Source organism: Meles meles, chromosome 16 (genome assembly GCF_922984935.1).
Source record: "Meles meles chromosome 16, mMelMel3.1 paternal haplotype, whole genome shotgun sequence".
Classification (NCBI taxonomy): Eukaryota; Metazoa; Chordata; class Mammalia; order Carnivora; family Mustelidae; genus Meles; species Meles meles.
The window spans coordinates 21,855,473-21,882,848 of NC_060081.1; the positions used below are offsets into that span (position 1 = coordinate 21,855,473).

The following is a 27,376-nucleotide window of genomic DNA, read 5'->3' on the forward strand; positions in this document are numbered from 1 at the left end:
TGGGCCCCAGCTCTGGGATTCTGCCCAGAAGCAGGTCCCACCACCTCCCCTTGCTCCTCAGGCCCCAAGGGAAGTCTTCTAACACTGAGAAGCTCCTGATCCCCAAGAGCCCACCGTATCCCAGGTGCACCCCCACCTCCCACCTCCCACCTCCTTTCCCTCCCTAGCGTCCAGCAATGTCTGATGGCTACAACTGGCTGCTTGCCTGTCTGCTCCGTGCTGGGATGGAAGGTCCCTAAGGAGGGGAACTCATCCTGTTCCCAGCTTCAACCCCCGTGAGTCAGGTGGGGTGCCTGGTGCACGGTGGGTTCTCAGAGGCTACCTGTGAAATGAACGCCTGGGCTGTTCTCTGGTATTTGTTCCTTAGTCCCTCCCCCTTACTGGGCTATGACCTCTCTTTATGTGGGCAAGGGTTTTACCACCTTCCCAAACACTCTAAGAACCCCAGGTGAGGTAGAGGGGATTTAACCAACAGGAAATGGCTCTGAAGCCCTTAAAAGGCTTTTCAGAGCTGCCCTGGAGGAGAAGACACAAAGTTAGACATGGGAGTCCCACTGTAGCCCTGAACCTCTGCTTCTCACACCTCAGGCTAAGGCAGAGGTTCTCAGCCGGGGGTGATTTCGCCCTCTACCACTGGAGACATTTATCAACGTCTGGCCACATTTTTGGTTGTCACACTTGGGGCAGGAAGAGCTCCTGGCATTTAGTGGGAGGAGGCCAGGGATGTTGCTAAAGCCTACCACGTCCTGGTAACTGGCTCACAATGTGAACAGGTCAGTACCTGAGAAACCTGGATGGAGCTGCCCTTTTTTTTTAACTTCCTAACAATAACAAATATATATATAAAACCATTGGATGGTGATTCACCTAGGAAGATGGAACTCTGACCTGAAGACCATAATGAGTAATTACGAGAGCCCACACCACTGTGGCGGGTGGTAGGCAAGGCCCGGGACTGTGGGGGCACAGACTCCGCTCAGCTCCAGGCTTGCTGGCTATGGGCAAGTTACTTCCCCTCTCCTTTCTTCAGGAAGCGGGGACATTAGTAGTTCTTCTTCATGGGATTCTGCCTGGCAGGCAGTAAGTACTCAACAAGCGTTAGCTACTATTAAGAGAAAAGGGGGAAAGAAATTATTTAAAGTCCAGCCGGGCACAAGGGGCCACAACCCCTACTTTAAAAATATCTTTCACATTCCCAGGCCTACCTCTGGGCTGGACGCGGGCACGGGAAATGGACGAAGGGGCAGGGTTGTTGCCACATGTCCTGGGGACTGCTGCTCAACACTCAAGCTTCCAAATGTTTGGGCTGTTTGCTTGGAAAGAAATGATTCAGTTTCCATTGCTCTTTATTTGGGAGGCACAGGGGGGCGGTGGGAGGGGAGAAGAGTCAGCATCCTGTCTTTCAGGATGAAAATCTGTGCTTCAGAAGGAAGGAGGAAGCAGGGTGGTGAGCAGAGCGACAGGATCAGAACAGTAACTGGAACTACTAGGGCTCTCCTAGAGGGGTGAAGGTTGGTTAATGCTCGGTCCGCTGCTGGCGGAACCACACACACACACACAGAGCCAGAGTGGGCAGAACACAGACAGGGAGGAAGAGGCCCACTGGGGAGGGGTGGGACCAGCTTCGGGAAGAGGAGCCACCCACTGTGAATGGTGACTCAGGGTCCCCGAGGAGCAGAGAAAGCCCTGAGTCAGCGTAGCCACGATCAGTCCAACCACCACCAGGCACTGTCCTTCCCCCACACACCCCCACCCCAAACTGGAAACTCCATGGGTTTCGAGGCTACTCAGAACCAAAGCTAGATCCCAGTGGGTGAGGTGGGGCAAGTTACTGTACCTTTTTGAGGCTCTGTCCCCTCTCGAGTGACCTGGGGTCACCAGACTCCCTTCACAGGACACTGTCCTCTAAGCACATGCACACAGCAGGTGCTTGATATCTGCCCTCCTTCCCCCACCCCCAGCTGTCCTTGACGGTTACCTTAACCTTGAAACACCTGCAGCAAGTGTGGTGTCGGGAAGGGGAGCAGGCAGCCCTGAGGGAACTGCAGTGGAGAGGGTGTTCACAGCAACACCCCCTGCGGTCTAAGAGCAGTACTCAAGGGGCTGTTCATTCCTGCCTCTCCTTGGACCCTCACCCCCGCCCCGGATACAGGACAAACAGAAGCCCCCTGCTCGAGGAAGCGGAGCCAGGGGTGGGGGGGTAGAGGAGGAACTCGCCCAGGGCTGCTGGGTGGTCTCACGCTCCTGCGGCCGACCTTGGCAACCTCCGGATGGCCAGGGCACCCCCCAAACTCTTCAACCCGGAAGCAGAGGCCACACCTACCAAGCCCGGAGCATGGTTGGAGCAAAGGCACACGAGGTAGGAGGACAGGAGGCAGAGCCCCCGGTGGCAGGAGCAGGGGTTCATTACCACACCCCCACCCCGCTTTCTGCTGGGGGCAGAGCAGCTTCACGGGCAGGAGCGCAGGGCATACAGGAGTCCTGTATGCGTAATCCTGGCTCTGCCCAGGACAGGCCACTTACATTCTCTGTGCCTCTCCTCCCCCAACCCCCCACCCCGCCCCGCAGAACGGGACGCAACAACAGCCCCTACCAGAGGGCTTCCGGGAGGACCAAATACACGCGAGGCAAAGTGCCAGCAAGGGCCTCCCACAGACTCAGCACGGATCGCACGATGAATACTTGCTAAACGCCAGACTGAAGGGCACATGTAATTTCCAAAGACCGAGTCCTAGGGGGTACCACACAGAAGAGCACCTCTACCCTTTATGCCTACAGGCGGCCTTGGGAGGGACAGCCTCTTAAACACACAGCAGGCATCACAAATAAAACTTTTCTGTAAAGGGCTGGGGAGTCCGCATTTCAGGATCTGCTATCCACTCCACTCTGGGTGAGAGACAGTATGTCAACGGCACTGTGGCTGTGGTCCAATAAAACTTTACTGGCAAACACGGGCAGCGGCAGGCAATGCTGCAAAGGTTCTACCGAGGGGGCATCTCGTTACATTCCCCCCCCCCCCCCCGAGAGCAGCACCTGCAGACCCAAGGATGCCCCCCACCACCAGGGCAGGGCAGGGGTGGGCCGGGGGCAGGGGCGGGGCTGCCTTCAGCTAGGGGAAAGGAGCCAAGTGGCAGCTGCCTGGGGAGCAAAAACAGGAACCAGCCCACCAGACCGCTGTGTCTCAGAAACTGAAGCTTAGCAACCAAAATAGGAAAGAAGAGCATAGACGGTGGAACGGGAGTGGAGGCGGTGTGCTTCCCAGGGTCCCCGGCAGGTCCTCCCGTCCTGCACCTTCCCAGCCACAGGGTGGGCTGAGGAGTCCAGGGCTCTGGGCCAGCCCCACCCTCAGAGGATAAGCCGCCTGGGCTCTCTGGGCCTCCTGGTCCACGTGTCCCAAACAGGACCTCCCTGGCCTGACGCTAAAAACACTGAAACAACAAACACAAAAGGTGTCCAAGCCTGGGACAGCAGCTTACCCAGCTGTGGCCTGCCACGAGAAATAACACAAATAAATGATAACAATTTCTCCGACTTTCCAAGCAGCTGAGATAGATCAGGAGCTCTGGGAGGTATTCTCATCTGAGAGCTGGGTGATCTCCTGGTGGAGATCCTTCCACCCTGTTCTTACCACTCAGAAGACAGGGAATCAAGCAGTATCCCTGTGTCTAACAGTGAGGGGAGAATGGAGACAGAGAAGGGGCGCACAGGCCTCCTCCAGGCCAGGAGTCCAGCTGGGGCACGGCTCTCCCCCTCCCCAGGTGTGTACCTCTGCCTACCTCAGCCTGACAAGACAGGAACACACCAGCCCCCACTAATCCTCTGGAGAGAGCACACACCACACACGCCCAGATCAGAGAGGCCAGATGTACCACGACGAGTGTCAGAAGCATCCCGGCCCCAAGAGAAACGTCCAGGTCCCACTCAGCTGCCAGAGACCTACCCCTTCTTCAGGTTTGTCACATAAGCGCTCTGGAGGGCGGCTTCCAGGAAGTAGGTGAGCTCATAGTCGACTGGGTGAGCGCCTTTCAGATGCCGTGATGTGGTGTTACTTGTGATCTGGGAAGGGAACACAGAGAGAGCCACTGTCTCAGAGTTCTCCGTCAGGGGGGCTGGGGTGAAAGTCAGCCCTGCCGGACACGGCGGCCCCATCACCAGACCACGTCCCTAGACACCTCAGAGGCACGCCCTGTACCATTCTTAGACCAAAAGCAACCTAACTGGCTTTCATTTAAACATACGTCTGAACCACGCTCTCCTCATCCAAATGCTGATGCCCACAACAGCCCAGCAAAGCTGGTTTTGTCTGCATTTCATAATGTGGAAACTGAGGCTCAGAATGTGCTGAGGTCACAAAGCCAGCGCACACCTAGACCTCGAACTTCAGTCTGGCCACTTACAGGCTCAGGCTATTTCTACAACTTCTTGGTTTACTCATTCAACAAACCCTCGATAGCTACCATATACCAGGCACTGACCCTGCCGTGTAGCCGCAGAATGTCAGGTTCCAGGTTCCAGGAAAATCTGAGCAGCGGTTGCATTATTAACTGAATAGTCCTCAAGCCTCAGCTCTAAGGGAGTCACCCAGTCCCATAGAGATAGGCCTGCCTGCCCCATACCACCTCCCTTCCCTGATCCAAGAAACAAGTCAATGAGCCATCCACCTTACCTTTAAGAGAGCTTCTGAAGTTCCTTGGAGCTTGGAGCTGGGTCTTAGGAGGGACACAGCATTTCTGAGAATGCACAGGGTTTCACGGCCTGCCCTCCCCCGACCTGAGATAAGTAGCTCCCAAGGCCCATTTGTCTGCCCACACACACCCCTGATTTCAGCTCTGCACAACACGACAGCCCATCATCGCCAACTCCCGACTGAATGGGAGATGATCTATTCCACGGAAGTTTTCTCCAAACCATATGCAATTCCAGTGGGAAGGGACCCTAAAACGCTGCTGTCTAGCCGGCATCCACGTGACCTTGGCAGAGGTCAACTCAAGCACGCCAAGCCTCTCGGCTGACTTCTCCCAGGGAATGCCACTTGAGCACTGTTTTCCGTGCGTCCCCCAGTCACTTCTCCCTTCCTCCTAAAATCCAGCGAAGCAGAGGGACGCTAGGGTAGTGGCACTCCACAGGGATGTGATTTTACCCTCCAGGGACATTTGGCATATCTGGAGACATTTTTGGTGACCACCCCGTTTTGGCTGTTGTCATCTGTAGAGGCCGGGGATGCTGCCGAACATTTTATAACCCCTGGGCAGCCCCACACAGCAACGACTGGTCTAGTCCCAATGTTGAGAATGCTGGGGCTGAGAAAGCCCGCTGTGGGGGAAATTGGCCTGGCCCAGGAATGACTCCTCCACAAGGGCCTGTCACAAGACAGGTGCTGGGTTGACATTCTGGCACCTGCCAAAGCAGGTGAGGCTCAAATGTCTCCAGGCTCTGACTCTCAGCTCCCGAGCACCTCCTCCTTCAGGACACCAACCCTAGGCCCCACTAGCCTGCCTTCTAGCCCCTATTAACCATCTACTGAACAGAATGCCTAGGTACCACCCCCAAATTCTCCCCAACAAGAGATCAGAGCCACACTCCCAGGGTTTTAGTCCTGCCAAAGCCCCTTAGCAACTATCTGAACTCTGGGAAGCCGCTGAGCCCTTCCCCAAGTCTGAGTTTCTCACTCGGGAAACAGGAATCGCCGGGCCCCTCCCAGCCAGAGGGTGTGAGGGCTGAATTCGAGAATGACTGTGGACTTCCCGACACAATAGCAGGAACTCAGGAACCATCTGCAGTATCTCTGTGAAATAGAGCTGTCTATCCTCCTCCCATTAAACCAAGAGCTCCCCGGAAGGGAAGAACCGGGGTCACATCACGGCATACTGCTCACACCATAAGTGCTCCCACAAACAGTTCCTACTGGCCTCCTGCAAGGGGGAGTGGGGACAAGGGGAGGCTGACAACCCCCAGACCCCCGCTGATTGGCTTCTGCTGGTCTCTGAAAGGCTCCCCTCCCCGAGGGGATCGAGCAGGGAGCTTCCCGGCCACCTGAGGGCAGGAAAGGATACTTGATTGCAAGGACCAGGCCACCGCACCTGTACTGCGGTGAGCAAATGGTTTCATCTCTCTGAACCTCATCCACTTGGGACGCCCAGGGGACTCCATCGGTTAAGTGTCTGCCTTTGGCTCGGGTCATGATCTCAGAGTCCTGGGATCGAGTCCCGCATCGGGTTCCCTGCTCAGCGGGGAGTCTGCTTCTCCCTCTGCTCTCTGCCTGTGCTCTCTCTTGCTATCTCTGTCTCCCTGTCAGATAAATTAAAAATCTTCAAAAAACAAAACAAACTTCAGCTACTAGATGGGGATAAATACAATACCTGCTTCACAGAGCTGTGCTGAGGGTTATGTGAGTTTAACAGGTGCAGACAGGCTGTCACATTTGGGCGTCTGAGTCGGGCTTGCCAAAGAGGCTCTGGGCCCCCTGGTGCAGGCTCATTTATTCAATCTATTTCCCGGAGGCAAAGGGTCTCGTTCTGATGGAATAGGCCTACTGTGATGAACTTTCCAACCACTGAGGCAGAGGGGCACCAGAGTGGGAGAAGGTGCCTTTCTCCAATGCGCACAAGGGCCACCCACGCGCTTAGTGGGGGCCTGATGTGACAGGCGCTCCATGGAGGCAGCTGGAAGCTGCCGTGGTCCCAGCTCACCTTCTCCAACTCCTGCAGGAACACCTGAGCAATCCAGGAGGCCCTCTCGAAGCAGGTGATCACCTCCTCTTCCCTCTCGGTCAGGCGGTGACGGGAAGCGATGGAGTTGGGCAGGCGTTCCAGGGAGAGGCCTGCGGGAGGAGGACGGCACCTAAGACCTGCCCTGCCCCGGCCCCCCCCACCCCCCCACCCCAGGCCCTGTCCACAGGCCCGAGGGTGAGCTCACCCCCGGAAACCCAGGCTCAGGAGCAGCCCGTGGGGGGCAAGGGCCGCAGCAGGGAAGGAGGAGGCTAAAGCGGTGGTACCGGCAGTGGCTGGGGTCAAGCTGCGGGCTGACAGCGGGCACCCCCAAACCTGGGGAGCCACACCGTGGCACCCCGTGTCCAACTGCTGCCTACCCTTCCAGGCCTGGTCCTGCAGGAACCATTCCTGACTCTCCTCCCAAGGCGCTGTACAGACACCCACTCCCCCGCACTCCGCGTCTCTATGCTGCACTGGGGTGCGGACGCCCAGCTCTTCTCCCCGTGCTGCCCGCCCCCCCCGCCCACTGAAAGCAAATTGTGAGCCTTTCTGCACCACCACTTCCGTCCCTAGTATCTGCACACGACAGAGGCTGGAGCTGGGCCGCACTGCACAGTGGCACCCTTCCCCAGAACCAGTTTCGACCTCGCCCAAGTTGTCCACGTGCGGGTCGGCCTGCGGGAAGCGGACAGCTGCTGCCTTTGCCCTCCAGGAACCCACTTCCACTCTCCGGCCCCAACACCTCGCCTTCCCCATGAGGGGCCCTCCTGCAGCGTCTGAGCGCAAGGACCCCACTCCTGCTCCCGGGCAGACCCATTACCAGGGCCACAGGGACCGGCTAAGGATGAGCACGGGACGCGGAACTGTACTCTTTCCACTGGGGCTAGGAAACTGGGAGGAGGTCAGCCTGTGAATGTTAGGGAGAACCTCCCTTAAAATAAGGTACATAACGTGAATACAGTTCACATGACTGAGCCGCACACTGGCACACGCTTACAGAGTTTTGTTATTTATTGTTTTTTACCAGAATTAATTTTTTAAAATAAAATAAAGTAAAATCATTGCTCTAAAGCAAAAAAACCAACCAACCAACCAAAGAAAAAAACCCCCACAAAACAGAACAGCCCCACAAACAAGAACAAAACACACCAAAGAAAGGGTCAAAAGCCAAGAAGACACTACTATGCTCATTAGCAGAGAGCACCATAAAGGAAAACAACTATATTTGCATCTGTTTTGGATTCTTTTAAGGCCAGGAAAAGACTGACTAAATTCATAGTCATGGAAAAAAAAAAAATCTAGAGTCAAGATGAGACCAGACTGAAGAGGGCAGATCCCTAACGACATCGTCTGAGTACCTGTCCGAGGCTCTACCCCCTGAAACGTCCCAGTACAGGAGCCCGTAACACCCCACCCCATTTTGGGTCGAGTCAGTCTCAGCTGTGTTTCTGTCACATGTGACTAACGCACAGCCCTGACTAGAGAGTGCTATCCTGGACTGCTGCTTCCTCACGGGCAGAAGCCTGCTCTCTCACCTTCGTGTCCCCCGCGGTACGTCACACGCAACAGAAGGAACAGTACTCAGGAGGAACCCACTGGGGGGGCTGTAGGGATAGAACCCCAGCTCTCTCCTGCCCCACACCCCAACCGCCAACTGATGCCCTCCCCAACGGTGCCCTCGACACTTCTCCTTCCCCTTCTCTGCCTCCCTCGTTTCAGGCTTTACCTCCCGAGTGGACGGCCACAGCAGCCTCCCTGCCTCCAGTCTTGTTCTAACGCGTCCTGCGCCCTGCTCCCAGGGCGATGCTTCTAGAACTCCACCGCTTCAACCTTCAGGGTCCCCAGTGCCACAGGGTGATGTCCAGACTCCTGGTGCTCCACACCAGCCCCTCCAGGATCCCATCCCTGTCACCGGGCCATCCTTGGCACTCACCATGTGCTACAGGCTACAGTGTTTTGGCCCCGGCCCCCAGTCCCTATGTGGAAAACTTAGTGTCCAAGGTCATGGTATGAGAGGCAGGGGTCTGTCTGTGGGAGGTGATGAAAGGGATTCATAGCCTTATAAAAGAGACCCCAGAGAGCGGCCTCACCCCTTCCGCCATGTGATGACAGCAAGAAGTCAGCAGCCTGCAACCCGAAAGAGGGTCCTCCCCATAACCCAAGCATGCTGGTGCCCTGATCTCAGTCTTCCAGCCTCCAGAGCTGTGAGAATTAAACATGTGCTGTGTATGAGCCGCCCAGTCTGTACTCTGTTAGAGCAGCCCGAGCTATGACACCGCAGCAGCCGCAGACACACCCAACCTCCTGCTTCCGACTGCTGACCTTGTTCAAGGTTGTTCCTCCTGCCTGGAATGCATCTCCCACCCCTGCACCTAACCCCCCAAGTCCACCCCAAATTACCACTTACCTTCTGCCCCTCCTAATATACCCTGGTATGACCAACCATTCCCTCCTGGGGCCCGGGTCTTTGTCTGACACACTCCTGTCCCACCATTTCTTAGGCTTGTTTCTTCGCACGCGCGCCCAGGCTGCACACGTTTCAAGACACAACCATCTCACACTCATCTTTCCACCAACTGGTGCACAGTGGGCATTCAGCAAGCACTGGCCGGCTGGCAGAATACCGGGCAAGCCTGACCCTGCCAGACAAAGTACAAAGTACCCAGCAGCAAATACAAGGTAAGGAATTTTCGTTTTTCTTGGCAAGATCCCAACTCATATGGATTTAGTGACCTTGCCCTCTGCCAGACTGTGGCATGAACGGATCCAAAGGTTGGGGTGACTTGGCCCAGGCGAAGGCAGGCACAGAACGTGAAGGCCCTTGCTCAACACAAAGACTCAGTAACCAGGGTCACTGAGTTTCACCATGCCTCCTACCAAATGACTCACGACCAGGAGGGCAAAGCTCCTCGCTCACGAGCGCTAAACGGGGCGGAGGGAAAAGTGGGAGTCCTGGAGGAGACACAGAAAGAAGGCAGAAGGCAGAAGGCAGGCACATGGCTCACTGCTGGTGTCGGCCCTGCCCCCCTCCCCAGCTGCAGGGCCTGTCCACCCTGCAGGAAGGTGGGACACACCAACTGTTCAGAGGCCTGGCCTAGGAGATAACGGCAGACAGCAGCAGGATGCAGACATCCCAGAAGCCCTACGGTGGATCTGTTTCAACACGGTCATTCTGTGGCTTCCCAGAGAGACACGCTGCTGGCTGGGCTCCCCTCTCCCCCACAGCTGGGTACAGACCTGGGAAGGAGGATGCCAACCACCTGGCCGGCCAGGCTGCCTCCAGCGGGCTGGCCACTGCAAAGTGCTGAACTAAGGGACATCTTTCTGATGGGCATCACTGGCCATCACTTCATTTGTTCACTCCGCACCCAGCAGGGGCCTCTCCACCATGCTTCTCTGGAAATTCTCCGTCCTATCTTCCTGGAACATTCGCTGCGAAACCTCTCCTTCTCTGAAGCCTTCTTACGCCTTGTAACCTCGGAACCAGCAGCACGTTGGCCCTGCCTCTCCTTTGTGTATGCCTTTTTACCACCCTGGAACCATTCCTCTCTGCCCATTTGTGATTGCTCTTGGCACCCAGTGAGAGCAGGGCCTGGTGACTGGTGAGTGGGTGAAGGCACCCATTCACTCACGTGGAGGAGAGAGCAGCGGGCTTTCTCCTGCTCCACTTAGAAAATGGTTTTTGCTGAATTCATAAACAAACTGTGGCGTATGTATACAACGGAACACCGCTCAGACATAAACTAAAGGACAAACTCTTGATATACATACAACATGGATCAATCTCCAAGAAATCAGGTTGCACAGAAGACGCCAGATATCGAAAAAGTCCATGCGTGTTCAAAAAAGGGCAAAATTATAATCTGTAGTAATAGAAACCAACCAATCACCAGTCATTGCTGGGGGGACTGAGGCTGGGGGTAGAGAAAGAACCAACTGGAAAAGGGCCTGCGGGAAACTTCTGGGGTGATGGCAATGTTCTTTGTCTTTACTGGGGTACTGGTAACCTGGGTAATTACACCTGTCCAACTCACCAAATGATATACCTAAGATTGGCGTACCTCACTGAAAATTTATCAAAAATAATGGATAGGATGCTTTCTCCAAAGGAAGCAGTTGTGAGAGCAGAGAACTAAAAGAGTGAACTACAAGAGCTACGGTCACTAAGGTGGTCCCCTGTGAAATGATCTCCAATATACACGAGACCAAACAGCTTCCTGGAGCTGGCAATGGCTTTTCCTAATGAGGGTCACAGCCTAATCATCCAGTTCTGCCCATAAAAAGGTGCTTCTTGACCTTACATTTGCTTTTTGACTCCCACGAAGGTCCATTTTCCTATCCACAAATATCTGATGGGAAACCCACAAGGGGACTCCAGGCCTTTGGTTGGTCCCTTCACCCTCTGCCCCCTGAGCCTTTCCACACAGGTGGCCAAACCACAACACCAGATCCCAGACGAGATGTGCCGTATCTGAGCTGAGCCCGCAAAGGAACCTGGTGGTTGTCACACAGCCCTGTGAGTGGCAGGAAACCAGGAGCTGCCAGGAATCCCAGGGCACTGCCTCTCAAGTCCCACTGCAAAGGGGCCTTTCTGTGAAAACACTCAACTCTACAAGCCAAGGGAGGGCCCCTTTCAAGAAGAGTGCTTGCTTTTACATTAAGTCAAGTCGTTAACTCGGGACTCTTGGTTTGGAGGCAAGCTGATCTGGTTTAGCCCTGGGCTCAACACCCAGGCAGGTCCCCGCCTCTTCAGGCTAAGATGACTCATCACATCACAGATGGGCGTCTTTCCAAGAAGCTCCGCCCTTGGAGCCCTGGGCCCTAGATGCAGAGGTGGAGAACACAACATTTCCTCTGCAATGGAACTTTCCAGTTGGGCGGACCCCTCCCTCCCTCCTATCCAGTTGGTCCAAGGGCACAAGGCACCCACAGAAGGCTAAGCCCAGAGTTAGGTACCTGGGTTGCAGGGAGGGAAAGGAAGAAATGCAAGTGATTGCTTCAGCCCTCAGGGAGGAAGCCTCATGCCAGGTAGGGAAGAACCCTCATAAATCATACTCAGAAGCGGGCCATTGTGGGAATGCAAAATGGTACTGCCACTGTGGCAAACAGTGACAGTTCCTCAAAAAATTACAAACAGAATTACCTTATGAACCCAGCATTCCGCGTCTGGGTTTAGATCCAAAAGAACTGAAAGGAGTGTTTCAAAGAGGTATTTGTAAACCCATGTTCACCGCAGCATTAGTCACAACAAGTTAAAGGCAGAAACATCCCAAGAATCCACTGATGGGACGGATGGATAAAGAAAATGGGATGCGTGCACACAACGGACTATCGTTGAGCCTTCAAGAAGACAGAGCGAAGGCCACATAGATAAACTGTAAGGCCATTATGCTAAGTGACATAGGCCAGTCACCAAAAGATAATAGTACGTGAGTCCACTTCCCTGGGGAAACTAAAGGAGCCACTTCATGGAGACAGAAAGGAGAACAGACGTTGTCAGGGGCTGCTCGTAAGGACAAATGAGGCGATGTTCGGCATGTACAGAGCTGGGGTTTTCAAACATAAAGAGTTCTGGAGATTGGCTGCACAACATGAACGTCTGTAACACCACTGAGTGGCATGTCCGCTTAGACGTCGTCCAGAGAGCGAATTTTATGTTCCGTGTATTCGAAGTTAATACACTTCGAATAGTTAAGTTAAAAATACACAGTTAAGGGGCGCCTGGGTGGCTCAGTGGTTTGGGCCGCTGCCTTCGGCTCAGGTCATGATCTCGGGGTCCTGGGATCGAGTCCCGCATCGGGCTCTCTGCTCGGCAGGGAGCCTGCTTCCCTCTCACTCTCTCTGCCTGCCTCTCTGCCTACTTGTATCTCTCTCTGTCAAATAAATAAATAAAAAATCTAAAAAAAAAAAAAAAAATACACAGTTAAAAAAAAATACACCGTTAAAAATTAAATCTTTAAAAATTAATTAAGACACTTAATTTATGTTATAGCTATTTTACCAATGTTTTAACCTGCAGTGTTAACCTACAGGGTTCTATGAGTTTCAGGTGTACGATAGAGTGATTCAACACTCCCATGCCTCACCCAGTGCTCATCAAGACAAACACACTCCTTACTCCCCCCTCACCTATTTCCCCCAGCCCTCCCACCCTCTGCCCTCCCGTAACCATCGGTTTGTTCTCTATAGTTAAGAGTCTGTTTCTTGGTTTGTCTCTCCCTTTTTCCCTCCTTTTCTCATTCTTTTTTGTTTTTTAAATTCCATGTATGAGAGCAAGCATACTGCACTGGACTGACTTCTTTTGCTTATTAGCATTGTGCTCTAGCTCTCTCCGTGTTGTTGCAAATAGCAAGATTTCATTCTTTTTGATGCTGACATCCCAACCTGTTTACCACATCTTCTTTAGCCGTTCATCAATCAGTGGGCACTTGGGCTTCTCCCTATCTTGGCTACTGTAAATAAAGCTGTTATAAATATAGAGATGCTTATATCTCTTTGAATTAGTGTTTTTGTATCTTCTGGGTAAACACCCAGTAGTGTGGTTACTGGATCACAGGGTAATTCTGTTTTTAACTTTTAACCTCCATACTGTTTTCCATACTGTTTTTCCATCAGTGTGCGTTCTCACCCACAGTGTAAGAAGGTTCCTTCTTCTCCACATCCTCGCCAACACCTGTTGTGTCTTGCGTGGTTAATTTTAGCCATTCGGACGGGTGTGAGGTGCTATCTCATTGTGGTTTTGATTTGCATTTCCCTGATGATCAGTGATGCTGAACATCTTTTTATGTGTCTGTATATTTTACCAATTTAAAAAAATGAAAAAAAAAAGGGAAAGTGGACAATTTGACTCCATGTGCCTCCAAAAAAATATTTATGCTTTGATCCAATAATTTACTTCTAGGAATTTATCACTTAAAAAAATCGGTGGCATATGCAAAAATTTAGTTTCAAAGATATCTATGGCAGCACTGCTTATAACAGCAAAAAGAGGAGATTTAACCCACAGGTCCGATAACAGGGAACAAGCTTGCTAAACTACAAGAGATTCTTACAATGAGATACTATGAAGCTTTAAACAGCAACCATAGACATGTATTGGAAAGTGGGTTATAAAATACTCACTTTAGAGATTATAAAATATGATTGTATGAACTTATTTTTGTTTTACAAAAAACAAAAACAAACAAACAAAAAACACATATAAACCTACAGGAAAAAAGACTGGAAGTATATACCCAAAATGTGTATAGAGACCTAAGTCTCGGTTTCCTGAAACACAGAATGGGATTACTACCAACGCCCACCTCATGGGGGATGGTGAAATTGAAATCCGATGGTATTATATAGATGAGAACACACATGCTCTCCGAGAATGTTAAGTGAGGCTCATAGTGACCTCTCTGGGAGGGATTTGGTCCTTCCCTGGAATGACAAGTGAAACCTCTAATTCGAGGAAGAGAGACTCCTTTCAACATCCCCCTGTTAAAAGTACTAGAGTCTACACTAGATCCAGGTCTTCTGCTTTCAACACTGTCTGCTCTCCTGGCCCAGACTTCCTGCATCTCCCCCTACCTGCTGAGACCCCCAGGGGTTCCCAAAGTCTCTGGCCAGCCCCTAGTGGCCCACTTTTCACGTGTATATCTGATGGCTGAGCCGTCCACCCTGCTAGGCGATGGACCCTCCTGTCGGTATCGGGGCCTCAACTTCCTCCCTCGAAGCCTAGAGGCACTCCACACCCCCAGCCCAGAAAGGCACTCAGCAAAGGCCAGGTGCATGCACAAAGAACACGCCTAGTCCCTTCTAAGATGCCCCAGCAGCATTCCCCTCCCCTGGTTTCTCTCCCTCTGGAGGCCAGGACCTGGCTCCCAGGACTGCAGTGTGGGGGCAGGGCAGCAGCACCCAGAGTCCTGACCTGCTTCCCCACAAGGCCAGCAACCCACGCCCCTTTGCAAAGGAAGCCAAAATCAACAGCTAATTCCTGCCATACCGGGACTAAAAAAAAAAAAAATCCAAACCAAATATGCCACTATGTTCTGCCCCTAGGAGCAGCCCGGTGTCTTTATTTTCAAAGGTTTCAATAAGCCACAAGTTCCCAGGTGGGAGCAGAATAGCTTGGGGTTGCACTGACCGAAAGAGAACAGAAAAACAAAAAGAAAAACTCAAAGAGTAAGGAGAAGAGAATTTGCGGGTCATCATTCTCAAAGCTCCTAAATAGTTTTGGTTTGTTTTTTTTTTTTTTACATTTTTACTTCCCACAGCACCTTCACCATTTAGCACCTAGCCGTGGTCTGTGGGGGAGAACTGAGGCCATTTTTCCTCCACAGGAAGCCCCATCTTCCACCCGTCAGCTGGCAGCAAGCCTGTCCAGAGCATGGACTGTGGCCTCCCTGCTGCTGGGCTGGGAGCAAGACAAAAAAAAAGGGCAGGACTCACGGCTGGAGAAATGAGGGGTCATTCCTCCCTCACGTTACCACACCGAGCTAGCGACAGAGAAATGGAAGGGACACAGGCCCGAGGGGAGAGGCAGCCATTTGGCAGGAACAGATGAACAATGACAGTGTGGCTTGTAGGGCTGAGCCGAGAGAGCTGGAGGTGCCAGCAAGCTCTTGCCTGCCCATCAATGCACAGCTACCTAGGGCCAAACTTCTAGAACACCAGCAAAGAGACACCCTGAGCTTTACTGCAAGGCTCTCAATGCCCCCTCATTTCCCAGCCAGTCCCACACCTACCCCCCAACAAGTCACCTCCATTTCTCCCGGGCCTTCTCTTCGGAGTCTTCCTTTATCTGGAAGGCACCTCTTCTATTCAACTGCACATGATTCCTCCTTAAGTTCGGGTTCACCTCCAAGCTAACCTGGAAAAGCCTAACAACCAGTTAGGGCTCATTCATTTCCCTCTGTGACAGACTGGTTCAATCCAACAAATGCTTTTTGGGGCATCAGGGATGACCCCAAATGCTGGAGTCAGAGAGAGCCTGAGTTCAAGTCCTGACCTGGTCACTACTGGAGTAACTTGAGCTGCCTGAGCTCTGGGATTCTGCCCTCCGTACCTTTCACCTACTTTGGTAATGGCACCTGATTTTCCTTGAGGAACCATTCCTGCAACTTAGTGCATAAGATTCAGGTGGAGAAATCCCACCCTCTGGCATCAACTCTGAAACCTAGATGAGACCAAGCCAGGTTAATGAGGCACTCTCTCCTCCTGCCGTTCTAAGTGCCATGCACAGAACCATGTAAACCTGGAGCTGCTGAGAAAGACATCAACACAAGGAGCGCCTGGATCCAGCTATGCCTGGTGCCCAACTATCCACCTTGACTTTCTATTTACATGGGTGCATTCATTTCCAGTGCCTTCCTCCTTTTTCTTGTTGCTTTTCCAGCTAGCTGGAGTTGCATTTCTGTCATTATAACACTAAGTCTGATTATAAGGAAACTGATCCCCAGAAGCATGATGTCAGAGGGGACAATTTCTGAAGTGCAAGACTGGCTGAGTTAAGGTCAGATATGAGTGAGAAATTACCATCTCCCAACTAAGAAACTGGGATTCTAGATACACAGTGGCAGTAATGCCTGTTGAAATGCAGCCTATTTTATCTTGAGGTGAAGGCTGAAGCTTTAGGGCATCTGGAAGAACACTTCAGGCTATTAGCCTATGTTCGATACTTCTTGGGGTCCACAGTGAGGCCTACAAAAAGGGCAAGCTTCACTCCTGGCAATCCCTCTGGATAATACAGCATTGTTCAGGGGTCTGTTTTGCTTATGGACAATAATGTAAGTCTGTGGGGTCAAGTCAAATAATCAGGGTCGGGAATTCTCTCTCTTTTTTTAAGTAGGCTCCATGACCAGAATGGAGTCCAACACGGGGCTTGAACTCACAACCCTGAGATCCAGACTCGAGCTGTTTTAAGAGTCGGATGCTTAACTGACTGAGCCACCCTGGCACCTGAGGGTTGGAAATTCTCTGCTCCTGCTGAAGGTACACCATAGGAGACAGGAAGACCAGATCTTATGGAGAGCTAAGGCTGGGGCCTGGGAAAGGCCTGATCCTCTGGGATCTCACAAGAACCCTGTGCTGTGGCGCCCATGTTACAGGGCTAAATGCAGCTTGCCGGCAAGAGGCGTGAGCACCCCCAGCCCAGCCCACTGTTCACCCACTAAAACTGAGGGCTGGGGACTGAGAGGAGCCCTGAGGCCTGCTGCAGAGACAGAAATCTCTAGGTCTGGATCCAGAGCCAATGGTTTTGTGTCAATAAAACCTTTGGTACTAGTTTCTTATCCACAGAGATGATCTGATGCCAAATGTCCAAAGGTTTATTCCTAGGTTGTTCTGGAGAGCATCAGAGCCAAACCAACCCCAAACCAACCCCAAAGGCCTCAGACCACTCAACTCTTAAGGCAATCCCAGGCATGTTACCCCCATTTGGAAGTGGGCTGCTGAGGAGCTGCACTTTGCCCCTCTCAGGTGTCAAGGCAGAGCTCCCCATAGAACAGAAGTGGGGGCAGCCCCATGGCTGGTGCACCATGGCCACCAAGAAGTTCATTGCCCTGCCCGAGCAGGCCGCAGAAATAAGCTACAGACTAGCCCCCTCTGGGGTGTTTCTGTTTCCTGATTTTTTCCAAGTGGTAGACTCCACAGACACTATGATCGGTCTGTCTGTTCGGGGACTGGACAGGAAAGAGTGGCACCAGTTAGAGCTTGTGACTCATCAGTCTGGCCATAGCTCCCACATGCTTAGCTCCTCCTCCAATGCAGCTGCTTCCCCCAGAGCCACATCACACCAGCAGCAGACTTTGCTCACCGGACTGCCACTCCCTTCAAGGGAAGGGACCCTAACTGTTCATCGGGGCATCCTTGGCAGGTGCAGGCTGAAGACACTGCTGGCAAATTTCACTTTGTCCAGGAAGACATGGGCCAGGGATCAGGAGGGGTACAACGATCAGAGGCCAGAGGCCTGGCAGGAGGAACATACTGACTTCGAACTGGGGAGACTTGGTCAAGGTCCGAATGAGCTTCAAGGAGGAAGAGAATGCTACAGTTTGCAGCTATGACGGCAGGAAGCCTGGAGGGAGAGAGACCTGAACTGTGCCTGCAGGGAGTCGTAGGGCTAGCTCTGTGCCCGGTCAATAAAGAAGGGGCCTGTTGAGCATGAGCAGCACCTTACGAACTCTGTAGATCACGTGGGATCAGGATCAGAAACCAGGAGCAGAACTCGTTCAGCTGGAGCATGAATGGCTCCAGAAAGGGAGAAGAGGGAGAGAAGCCTGGGGGTGCAGAAGAAATGACCACCTGTCCCCCAGGGGCTTCAAGTTCAGCGGGGCCGGGGGCCATGAGCACACAGAATCGCACAAGCAGGCTCTGCCAAGGGCTTCACAAGGGTGGGCAGCACTGTGGACAGACCTTTGGAGAAGGGCCTCGAAACCAAATTATTCTGATTGCTTTTTTTTTTTTTAATTCTTGATTGCTTTTTAACCAAAGTAAATCCAAATAAATGGGAGACGTTCCCCCAAAACAAACCAAGATGGTGGCAGGGCAACACCCCAAAATCAGGTATCTACCGGGGTGCCTGGTGCCACAGTGGGTTAAGCATCTCACTCATGGTTTTGCCTCAGGTTGAGATCTCAGGGTCATGAGACTGAGCCCCAAGTCGGGCTCCGCGCTCAGCATAGAGTCCCTGAAAGTTTCTCTCGCCACCCACACCCCCCGCCGCTCCTCCATCCTGTACTCACTCTCGCTCTCTAGTAAATAAATAAACCTTAAAAATAAAATAAATACCTATCACATGTACCTGGAATGGGCTCGAACGTTGCCTTTCCAAGCCTTTCCCCTGGTCTGATGTGCTCGGTCAGGGGGTGGGGGGCTGGCGGAAGTCACAAGGGGTCCACTGCAGGGCCTGGGGAACAGGGTGGGAGAGCAGCGCATTTGCCACTCCAGTCCACGGGGACTGATGTCGACACCGAATAGGAAGTTTTCCGACCAGCTCGTTCAGCAACACCACCGCCCCAGGCTGCTTTCACACTAAGTGGACGCAGGGGACCCCCCAGGCGTCACTGGGGGCTGCAGCTCCTAGTCAACGCAGGGCTAATGGAGGCCAGGAGAGGCTGAAGCCCCCCATCTAACCAAAGCCTGGTAGGCCCTCTTCTGGGCCACCATCAGAGACAGAAGGATGGTTCCCATAGATATCGTCCGTCCTGGCTGGTCCCTGGCTTCTGCAGGAACTGTGGGGAACCTCTCCTTTGTCGGGGTTTCTGTGTCATCTGTACTCTCCTTGTCTGTGCGAACCCCTCTCCTTGTAACTGTCCTCTGCCCCCCAGGGGGGCTCCTGTGTCACAGGCGGGACACAAGTGTGACAGAGACAACCACCTGGCCATCAGTCTAAGCTCTGCTACTTGTAGGTTGCATGACCTTGGACAAGCCTCAGTTTCTTCATCCATAGAGTGGGAATAATAACTGCCTCCCATCTCAGAGAGTAGAGACGCGGATGAAACCCCTTATGGAAACTGGAGGGTCGTGGAAGCCCCAGGCAATACACACACCTGTGCAGGCGCCATTTCTGCATTCCAGGTGGGAGAAACCCAAGCCTGCCGAAGTGCCCCTTCTCTCAAGCGCCTCCGTTGGTGTCTAGGGCCTTCCCTGAGGATCAGAAAGCATCTTCTGGTCTAACCCACATCCCCCTGACTTCAGAGTAAGGCCTATTTCTTATGAGTGATGCCTAAGAAGGACACGTTGCCAGGTCCCTCTGCCATGAAGGAGAAAGTGGGTGAGTTGCATGAATTTTTATGCCTTTTGGGCCCTGAGCCTACTCCTGACTCCCCTAATAAGAACAGGAGCTCCACGCTGGAGTTACCCACACACTGTGCCCCCACTGAGCCCCCGGGCCTGGCCAGTTCAGACTCCCCGGTGACACACATCCTCATCCTCCTCCCTCCGGCCTGGTGTGCCGAGAAAACCCTCTACCCCACTGGACGGTACCAAGGTGGAACCGCAAAGCAGAGCTTAGCACAAAATGGTAAAGGAGCTGTGGTGTAATGGCCTGGCCTGGCAGGCTCCTGGAGGAGGCCACCTGGAGATGGACAGAGCCTGAGGCACTGCTGGCAGCCACGAGGCTGCCTCAGGGGGAGCATATTCTAGTTCAAACACAAGCTGGCTGCTGTCCGGCTAAGTCGCTCCACTCCCATGAGCCTCACTTGCATGTCTGTAACATGAGGGATGGGCCTAGATTGTTTCTATGACCCGCCTCCGTCCAGGAGTCTGAGCAGCCCTCCCACGGGCCATCTCTGAGTGCCAGCTGCCCAGGTTCGAGCAATCCCAGCCCTGTCATTTCCAGGGAAACCCATGAGTCCCTTCACCTTGTCGACCGTAACTCCTTGTCTGTAACAAGGGAATGAAAAGAACACCACCTCTTCAGAGTTACTGTATGGATTCAGTGAGGGCAGGGCGTACTTGACACGAAGGGAGGGATTCGTAACTATTATTATTCTGTGAGTCCTGTGGCCTCCTGCCATCACCATCCTTTTGAAGGACTGAACACTTGTGTCTCCCCCGGCTCCCATGTTGTATGTAGCCCGAAACCCCAATGAGACGGTGTCCGGAGATGGTGCCTTTGGGAGGTAATTAGGTTTAGATGAGGTCATGAGAGTGATAGGATTAGTGGCTTTATATGAAGAGGACAGAGAGATGGAGGAAAGGCCATGTGAGGGCATAGCAAGAAGGTGGCCATGTGCAAACCACACAGAGGGCCCTCATAGACACCGAACCTGCTGGGACCTTGATCTTGGACCTCCCAGCCTCCAGAACTCTGAGAAATAAATTTCTGCTGTTGGAGCCACCCTGTCTGTGGGAGATTAAGACAACCCCATGACCCGCCACTCCCATCCCCTACTCTCTGCACGGGGAAACCCACGAGGTCCCCCGGAACCCAGGATAATCAACATCCTGCTCACCCTGGAGGCCACATGCATGATCTCAAGCACACACAGGGTCAGGTCAGACTCAGCATGCCAAGCAGCAGGGCGCAGTCACCGCAACAGGACAGGGAGGAGGAGCAGAGAGGAGGCAGGCAAGTGGGAGGCCACAAGCAGTCAGTGAGAGGCGGGGAGCTAGCACAGGCCAAGACCAAGCAGCCCACGCTGGTGCCTCTTGGCTCCTTACCTCCCCTGCAGGACCTCTGAGCACCAGGACTGTGTTCCCCCAAGAAGCTGGAGGCGTGCTGGAAAGAGTAGAGAGCAGGAAACGGGGAGCAGTAGGTAGAGCCAAGTCTACAGGAGAAAGTGCTGGAAAGGGCCCCCACGGAAGGGTGTTAGGGTTGGGGAGTCCACGGCAGAGTGGTTTTCAAGAGGCCCAAAAGTCCCAAATGCTAAATGTAGCAAGCCCCCATGACTGGCCTATGCTAAGGCACAGAAAAAGGGACGAGAGAGCACAGGGAGAAGACCCCACCTAATGGGTCATCCCGCATGTCACCTGCCCTCCCGCACACTGGTGCTACGTCTGTCCAAGGTGACAATCTCGGCAGACTTCCTGCCATGATGTGAACAGTCTCTCCAAAGGGAAAGGGACCCGGGGGTGGACAAACAGCCCTCCAGCAAAAGCCAGGGTCAAAGTCCGCCATGCCCTGCACAGGTATCAGTCAATCCCCGGGATCCTAAGGAGACAGTGGGGAGGTTCCAGTACAAATCTCTGGGCAGTTCTGGGCACGATATGTATCCTCTCTAGACCTCAGTTTCCCCGTGTGTAAGATGGAGAGAATGTCCGTACCTAAAACAGAGAAGGCGGCAAACACTTTACCACCTCAGACACCCAATCCCCCTCTGGGAACTGGCTAGAGCACCCCTCCCTCTGGGAACTGGCTCTGACCTGCGCACCCCTGGGTGCCCCCCACAGGTGCCCACAGATACCTGAGGAGGGACAGGCTGCTCTAAACCACCGGGTACCCGACTGGCAGCCAATGTCAGTCACCGGCACCAGCCTGACAACGTTTAAGGGACATCATTTAAGGCTCTCTCAACCTTGTGACCCAGAGGACGCCTCCTGGTCGCGGTCACCCCAGTGACGGCAGGCATCACAACTCTGTTCCACACAGAAGCCAGCTAAGCCAGGAAAGGCAAAGCGGTAACCTGCCCAGGGATGTGCAGGTGGGGGACTGGTTCTGGACAGAGCCAAGGTGGGAACCTGAGTCCTCTGACATCTGGCCCGGTGGCTGCCGCCTGCCAGCGCACCCTGGCGTGCCTGGTCGCTGCTGGTGTCCGCCCGGCAGGTCAGCGCCCGAGTGCTACTAGGGGTTATGTATCTTGGCTGCTGGCCGACAGCCACCACGGCACCTACGTGGCCTACGGCGGCCACCTGCTGCTGGTACGTGGGGCCAGACTGCAAGGGGCCGAACACGGAGGTGGGGAGCCACGGCACCCCCGCGGGGCGCACACCTACCTTTGATGACAAAGGCCTCTGCCAGCAGCCGCATCTGATACAGCGGCTTGTTCTCCACGGACATGTCGTCGATCCCGGCCCGTGCATACATGCTGACGGCATCTCGGTACGAGCCCTCCAGGTAGTGCAGCTTGCCCTGGATCAGCATGGCCTCACGAAGGTACTGCGGCTGAAAGGGCAACAGACCCCCTCGTGGGTGCCTGCCTCCAAGTTCCCGCCCCAGCCCCACCCCACACCCTGCCTCCTCCCTTGGAGCCATGCCAGCTGGCCAAAGCCCCTCCTCCGGGAAGCCCTCACTGGCCATCCAGCACATGTGAGAGTTCCCTGCTCCCCATGCCTGCACTGTGGCTCTCACTGAAATTCTTACATGAGTGCCTAATTGTCGCAGGTGTGTGTGTGCACATGTCTTTTCTTATTTTTTTAAAGATTTTTTTAAAATATTTTATTTATTTGAGAGAAAGAGAGTGTGAGAATGATCATGAGGACAGATGAAGGGGGGCAGAGGGAGAAGCAGACTCTCCTCTGCCCAGGGAGTTAGAGGACATGGAGTTTGATTCCAGGACCCTGGGTTCATGACTGAGCTGAAGGCAGCCCCTTAACTGACTGAGCCACCCAAGCCCTCCAAGCCTACTTTAATTTCCATCTCTTTGATCACTAAAGATTTTATTTATTTATTTGATAGAGAGAGACACAGCATGCGAGGGAACACAAGCAGGGGGTGGGAGTGGGAGAAGGAGAAGCTGACTCCCTACTGAGCAGAGAACCCAATGCTGGGGCTTGATCCCATGACCCTGGGATCATGACATGAGCTGAAGACAGATGCTTAACAACTGAGCCACCCAGACGCCCCAATGTGTGTGCATGTCTTATGCCCCCAACCAGACTCCGGGCAGCCCGCCGACTGGGCTCCGTCTTCTCTCTCCTGAAAAGCCCTACAGGCATCGGCCCCAGGTTAATGCTCAGGAATTCAGGCATTGGTTCTCAACACAAGCGGGGAATCAGGGACCCAGCCAAATGTTGTAGGGCCTGAAGCTCACATAACTGGGAGGGGAGTTCTCCTTACATGATTATCTGTACAAATATACAGTGAGGTAAAAAGCTATGGAAAGAAGCTGTGCAGGTAAGGGGCCAGCAGCTGAAGCCACAGCCACGACAGCAGGACCTGGGTGGGGAGAACGGCCCCATCGCAGCGGGGCAGGAAGGCAGGAGAGCCAAGGCCTGCAGGGCCACTGTCCTCATCTCAAGTGCACAGTCAAGTGCTTGAATTCAAACTTGTTTTCTTCCCTTTCTCCAGTGCTGCTTATGACTAAATCTTCACCCCATACAAAGACTCGTGGGGACTCCCTCGGGCCCCAAGAGGTCTGGTCAGCCCTGCCCCAAAGTCCTGCCCTTGGGCATGCGTCCAGTCCCACTGCAGTATCTCCACTTTCTGTGACAACTTCCCCAGCCCTCTGCCTCCATGTCTGTGCTCCGCCAGCGCACCGCCCCTTTGGGCCAGGCTCTGGGCACGGCTCCCACCCCCCAGCAGCTGTGTCCACAAAGCTCCTTGGAGATACAGTGCTGGCCCCCAATCCAGCCTCTGTCACCAGCAGGAAAGTGCCACCCCTTTTTCCTTCTGGGAGATTGGAGTTTGGGGAACCTGTAGTCCCCAGGAAAGCTTCCACTATTCCCAACCACCCACTGCCCTCTCAGAAGCCAACCAAGAGATATGGAACAGAGCAAAGCCAAAGTCTCCTAGTGCCCTGGTGTTTTGGTCACTGCAAATGACCCTTGCCTTTGCTCACACCATTCCCTGTCTGGAACAGTCTCCCCCTTCCCCTTGGTCTATCCAGATCTACTTTCATCCTTTGGGAGCTCACTCAGGCCCACCTCTTCCTTTTTTTTTTTTTTTTTTTTCTTTTTTTTTAAGGCCTAGAAGCCTCCCTGAGTACCAGGGTACTCCTTTTGCTGCTGAGCTCCTATAATGTCTCTGCCAAGTGGACCCTGTCAGCCCCTGTAGGCCTGACCTGCTTTGACTATGGGTTAACTTCCAAGGCTGAATTTTTCAAGCACATTCGCTGGTCTCCCCAAATAGGCCACCTACTCGCTCCACCAGGGCCACAAATTGCGCACTCCCAGAATCTTGTGGCCCACGGTCTCTCCCCTTGCCGGGCAAAGATTCTGCTGTTTCCCATATTGGTTTCAAGCCACAGGCCCACTTTCTCACTGCTCGGGCTTGTCTTCACCATGGGTGAGGGTGAGACAGTGACGCCCACCCCTCCCCTCCCAGCACAGCAATGCCAAAAGCATCAGAGTGACCCAAGTCCAGAAAAGGGCTCTGAACTTTTCTTTAGGAAGGAGTTAGATAAATACAGGCACGAATCATTATCATTATTATCCTGCTCCACTGTAAATGTGGAGAAGGGCAGCTGAGCTCAGAAGGACACACTTCAGGATGTGATGACAGGGTGTAGCTCCCAGTTCCTGCTGGACCAACGGCAGCTCCCAACAGAGGTCCCACCAGGCTGGGGGAAAATTAAGGACCAAGTAAGTGCTTCAGATGCCAAATTTCCACGACTTAAAGAGCTTCCCTTTATCCTGAAAGCATATCCGTCTTGCTTTTTGGTGTCAAGATGTTTTCTCTTTTATGGAGTGATGATAAAAGACGGTGGTTTTCTTGTTACTGGGTTGGTTTTTCTGTTTATTTTGTTTTTATTTTTATTTGTTTTTTTTTGTTTTATTTTGTTTTAATGTCCTTACTGGGCAGAACTGGCCAAGTGTTGGCTGAGTGACTAACCTTTTCTAGGTCTCAGTTTCTTCCCTCGGAAAATGGGGATAACAGTAACTCCCACAGCAGGTTCCAGAGAGAACCAATGAGATGGTGCAATGCCTGGTGCTGTGGTCGGGGGAGGGAACAGCCAAAGTTACAGCAGAAGTTAGAACTGAGCTAGACAGGATCTCAGAGATCGCAGGCAGGAGGTTCCAAATTGCCCTGATGGGCCTCAAGACCCACCCTGCCCACCTCTCCCCTGCCCCATCAGAGCTACTCGGCACTCCAGCAGGGCTTCATCTGCTGCCAGGAGAGACCGCCCCCAGCCACACCCTGGCCTTCGCGGTAAGACAGAGAATCCCACAAACTACTTTTGATACTTTATTGTGCCTAATCAACAAGTTTTTGGCTTTGGCCTGAATAACCGTGACTATCTGAGTGCTGTTGGTGCCTGTGTATGTCTCTGATTAAGAAAGCACGGTAAAATCTGTTCTTTAGAAACGTGATTGGGCATACGAATGGTTTTCCTGATAATTTATGTGGATGCTATCCAGCCAACACAAAGAATGAAGTATTGCCATGGGGAGAGCTCCAAGTAAAAGTCTGATAAAAAATGGATCCTATGGCTCTAGCAAGAAAAGAAAGCCTGATGTGTGTATATGCGTGTTCGTTAATGCACAGAGAAAGGTGTGTGGGGTACACACCAAATGGTGACCAGCGCTAAACTCCGGGGATGGGGGTGGCCTTGAGGCTGGCAAAGAAGAACTTTTATTTATTATTCAAACAGTTTGCTTATTTAATGACTTGTTAACAACAAGCCCAAGTTGTTTTACTGTAAAAACAATGTTTAGGGATCCCTGGGTGTCTGAGTCGATTAAACCGCTGTCTTCAGCTCAGGTCATGATCCCAGAGTCCTGGGATCGAGTCCCACATCAGGCTCCTTGTTCAGCAGGAAGCCTGCTTTTCTCTCTGCCTCTGCCTGCCACTCTGCCTGCTTTTGCTTGCTCTCTCTCTTTCTCTCACACAAATAAATAAATAAAATCTTTTAAAAAAAATAATTTTAAATAGTTAATGGAGTCTGGAAAAGGAACAAAATTAAAAGGGGTTTTGGAGGGAGGAAGCTTGGGATCCATTAATCCAGTCCAGCCCTTCTGAGTGGCAGATGAGGAACTGGAGGGCCCAAGAGGTCAAGGAAGTTTCTCCAGGTCAAACAGCTAGTTTATTTAATGCAATACAAAACCTCCCACGCCTACAGTCATCACTGCTGAGGAGTCTGAAGGCAGTATCCTTAAACTCCCCATATACTTCCACCACAGGAAAAGCCCCACACTTCTTGTCCTGGTATTTCAGTCCCCCCTCCCTGGCCCCAAAGTACCTCCATAACCTAATTTCTCACTGTTCCTTTTGATCATGCTGATTGATGTACTTTAATGAAAATCTTATAAGAGGAACCATTAAATGATATACTGTTTCCGTCTTAGAATGCCCTTATCCTATCTCTATATGTCAGAACCCTCCCCAACCTTCAAGGTCCAGCCACCGTCCCCCCACCAACCACAAGAGTCCAATTCTAGTCCTACCATCACCCTGGGTTGACTCCCCACCTCACCCTAAGCAGTAGCCCCCTCGAACTTGCCCCTCACGTACACTACTCCTGTGGCATGTGTCACAGTCCACCAAAGACAATCTGCCAAGAAGACTTATTTTCCAATAAACCTGCGACCTCCCTGAGGGCAGGCTCCACACTGGATTCATCTTTAGCACCCTCAGAGTACAATGCCGTGTGCCCTCAGTCACCATAAATGCCTTTTTTAAAAAAAGATTTTATTTATTTACTTGTCAGAGAGACAGAAAGAGAGAGCGTTGAGCACAAGCAGGAGGAGCAGCCCACAAAGAAAGAAGCAAACTCTCTGCCCAGCAAGGAGCCGGATACAGGACTCAATCCCAGGACCCTGGGATCATGACCTGAACTGAAGGCAGACGCCTAAGTGACTGAGCCACCCAGGTGTCCCGCCATAAATGTTTAAGTCGATTAATCTATTACTCTGGAACATCTCTTGAAAAATCATGTCCTCTCTGGGTCTCTAATGATGTACCCATACCTCTATTACAGCTCAGGATACACTGTAATCCAGAACAGTCTCAGACTTTAATGTACACAGGAAATCGCCAGGAGAGCTTGTTAACACAAGGATTCTGACCCAGATTTTGCATTCCCTGGATGATACCCATACCACAGGTGGGTGGACCGTGCTTGAAGCAGCAAAGGTCTGGAGAGAGCGGACGATACTTCCCTTGGTGCCTTTTATACAGTAGGTGCTCAATAAATGCACATAGACTTAAATGGGCTTGCCCTGTTACTGAGTTCTTCTGTCGTTAGCCAGCTTCACATGTTTGCCTGTTTCCAACCAAATCATGGGCTCACTAAGGTCTTATTTCCCTGGAGCCCCCAAATAGCCCAAAGGACCAGACACATACTAGCTCAACCAAGCACTGT

General features: G+C 52.7%; 1 protein-coding gene across 5 annotated transcripts in view; it reads right to left on the bottom strand.

Annotated features, from left to right (window-relative positions):
• Window positions 1-27,376, bottom strand: part of TTC7A (tetratricopeptide repeat domain 7A) — a 116,011-nt gene that overhangs the window by 78,775 nt on the left and 9,860 nt on the right. For 3 of the 5 annotated variants that reach the window (XM_045980431.1, XM_045980433.1, XM_045980432.1), the window contains 3 exons: window positions 22,131-22,299; window positions 6,690-6,820; window positions 3,941-4,056 (listed from right to left, as the gene is read on the bottom strand). In XM_045980431.1, the coding sequence (XP_045836387.1) occupies window positions 3,941-4,056; window positions 6,690-6,820; window positions 22,131-22,299 (416 nt within the window). Of the gene's footprint in view, window positions 1-3,940; window positions 4,057-6,689; window positions 6,821-9,117; window positions 9,260-20,858; window positions 21,001-22,130; window positions 22,300-27,376 lie in introns of those variants that run through there. The other 2 variants (XM_045980435.1, XM_045980434.1) reach the window with 2 other exon arrangements.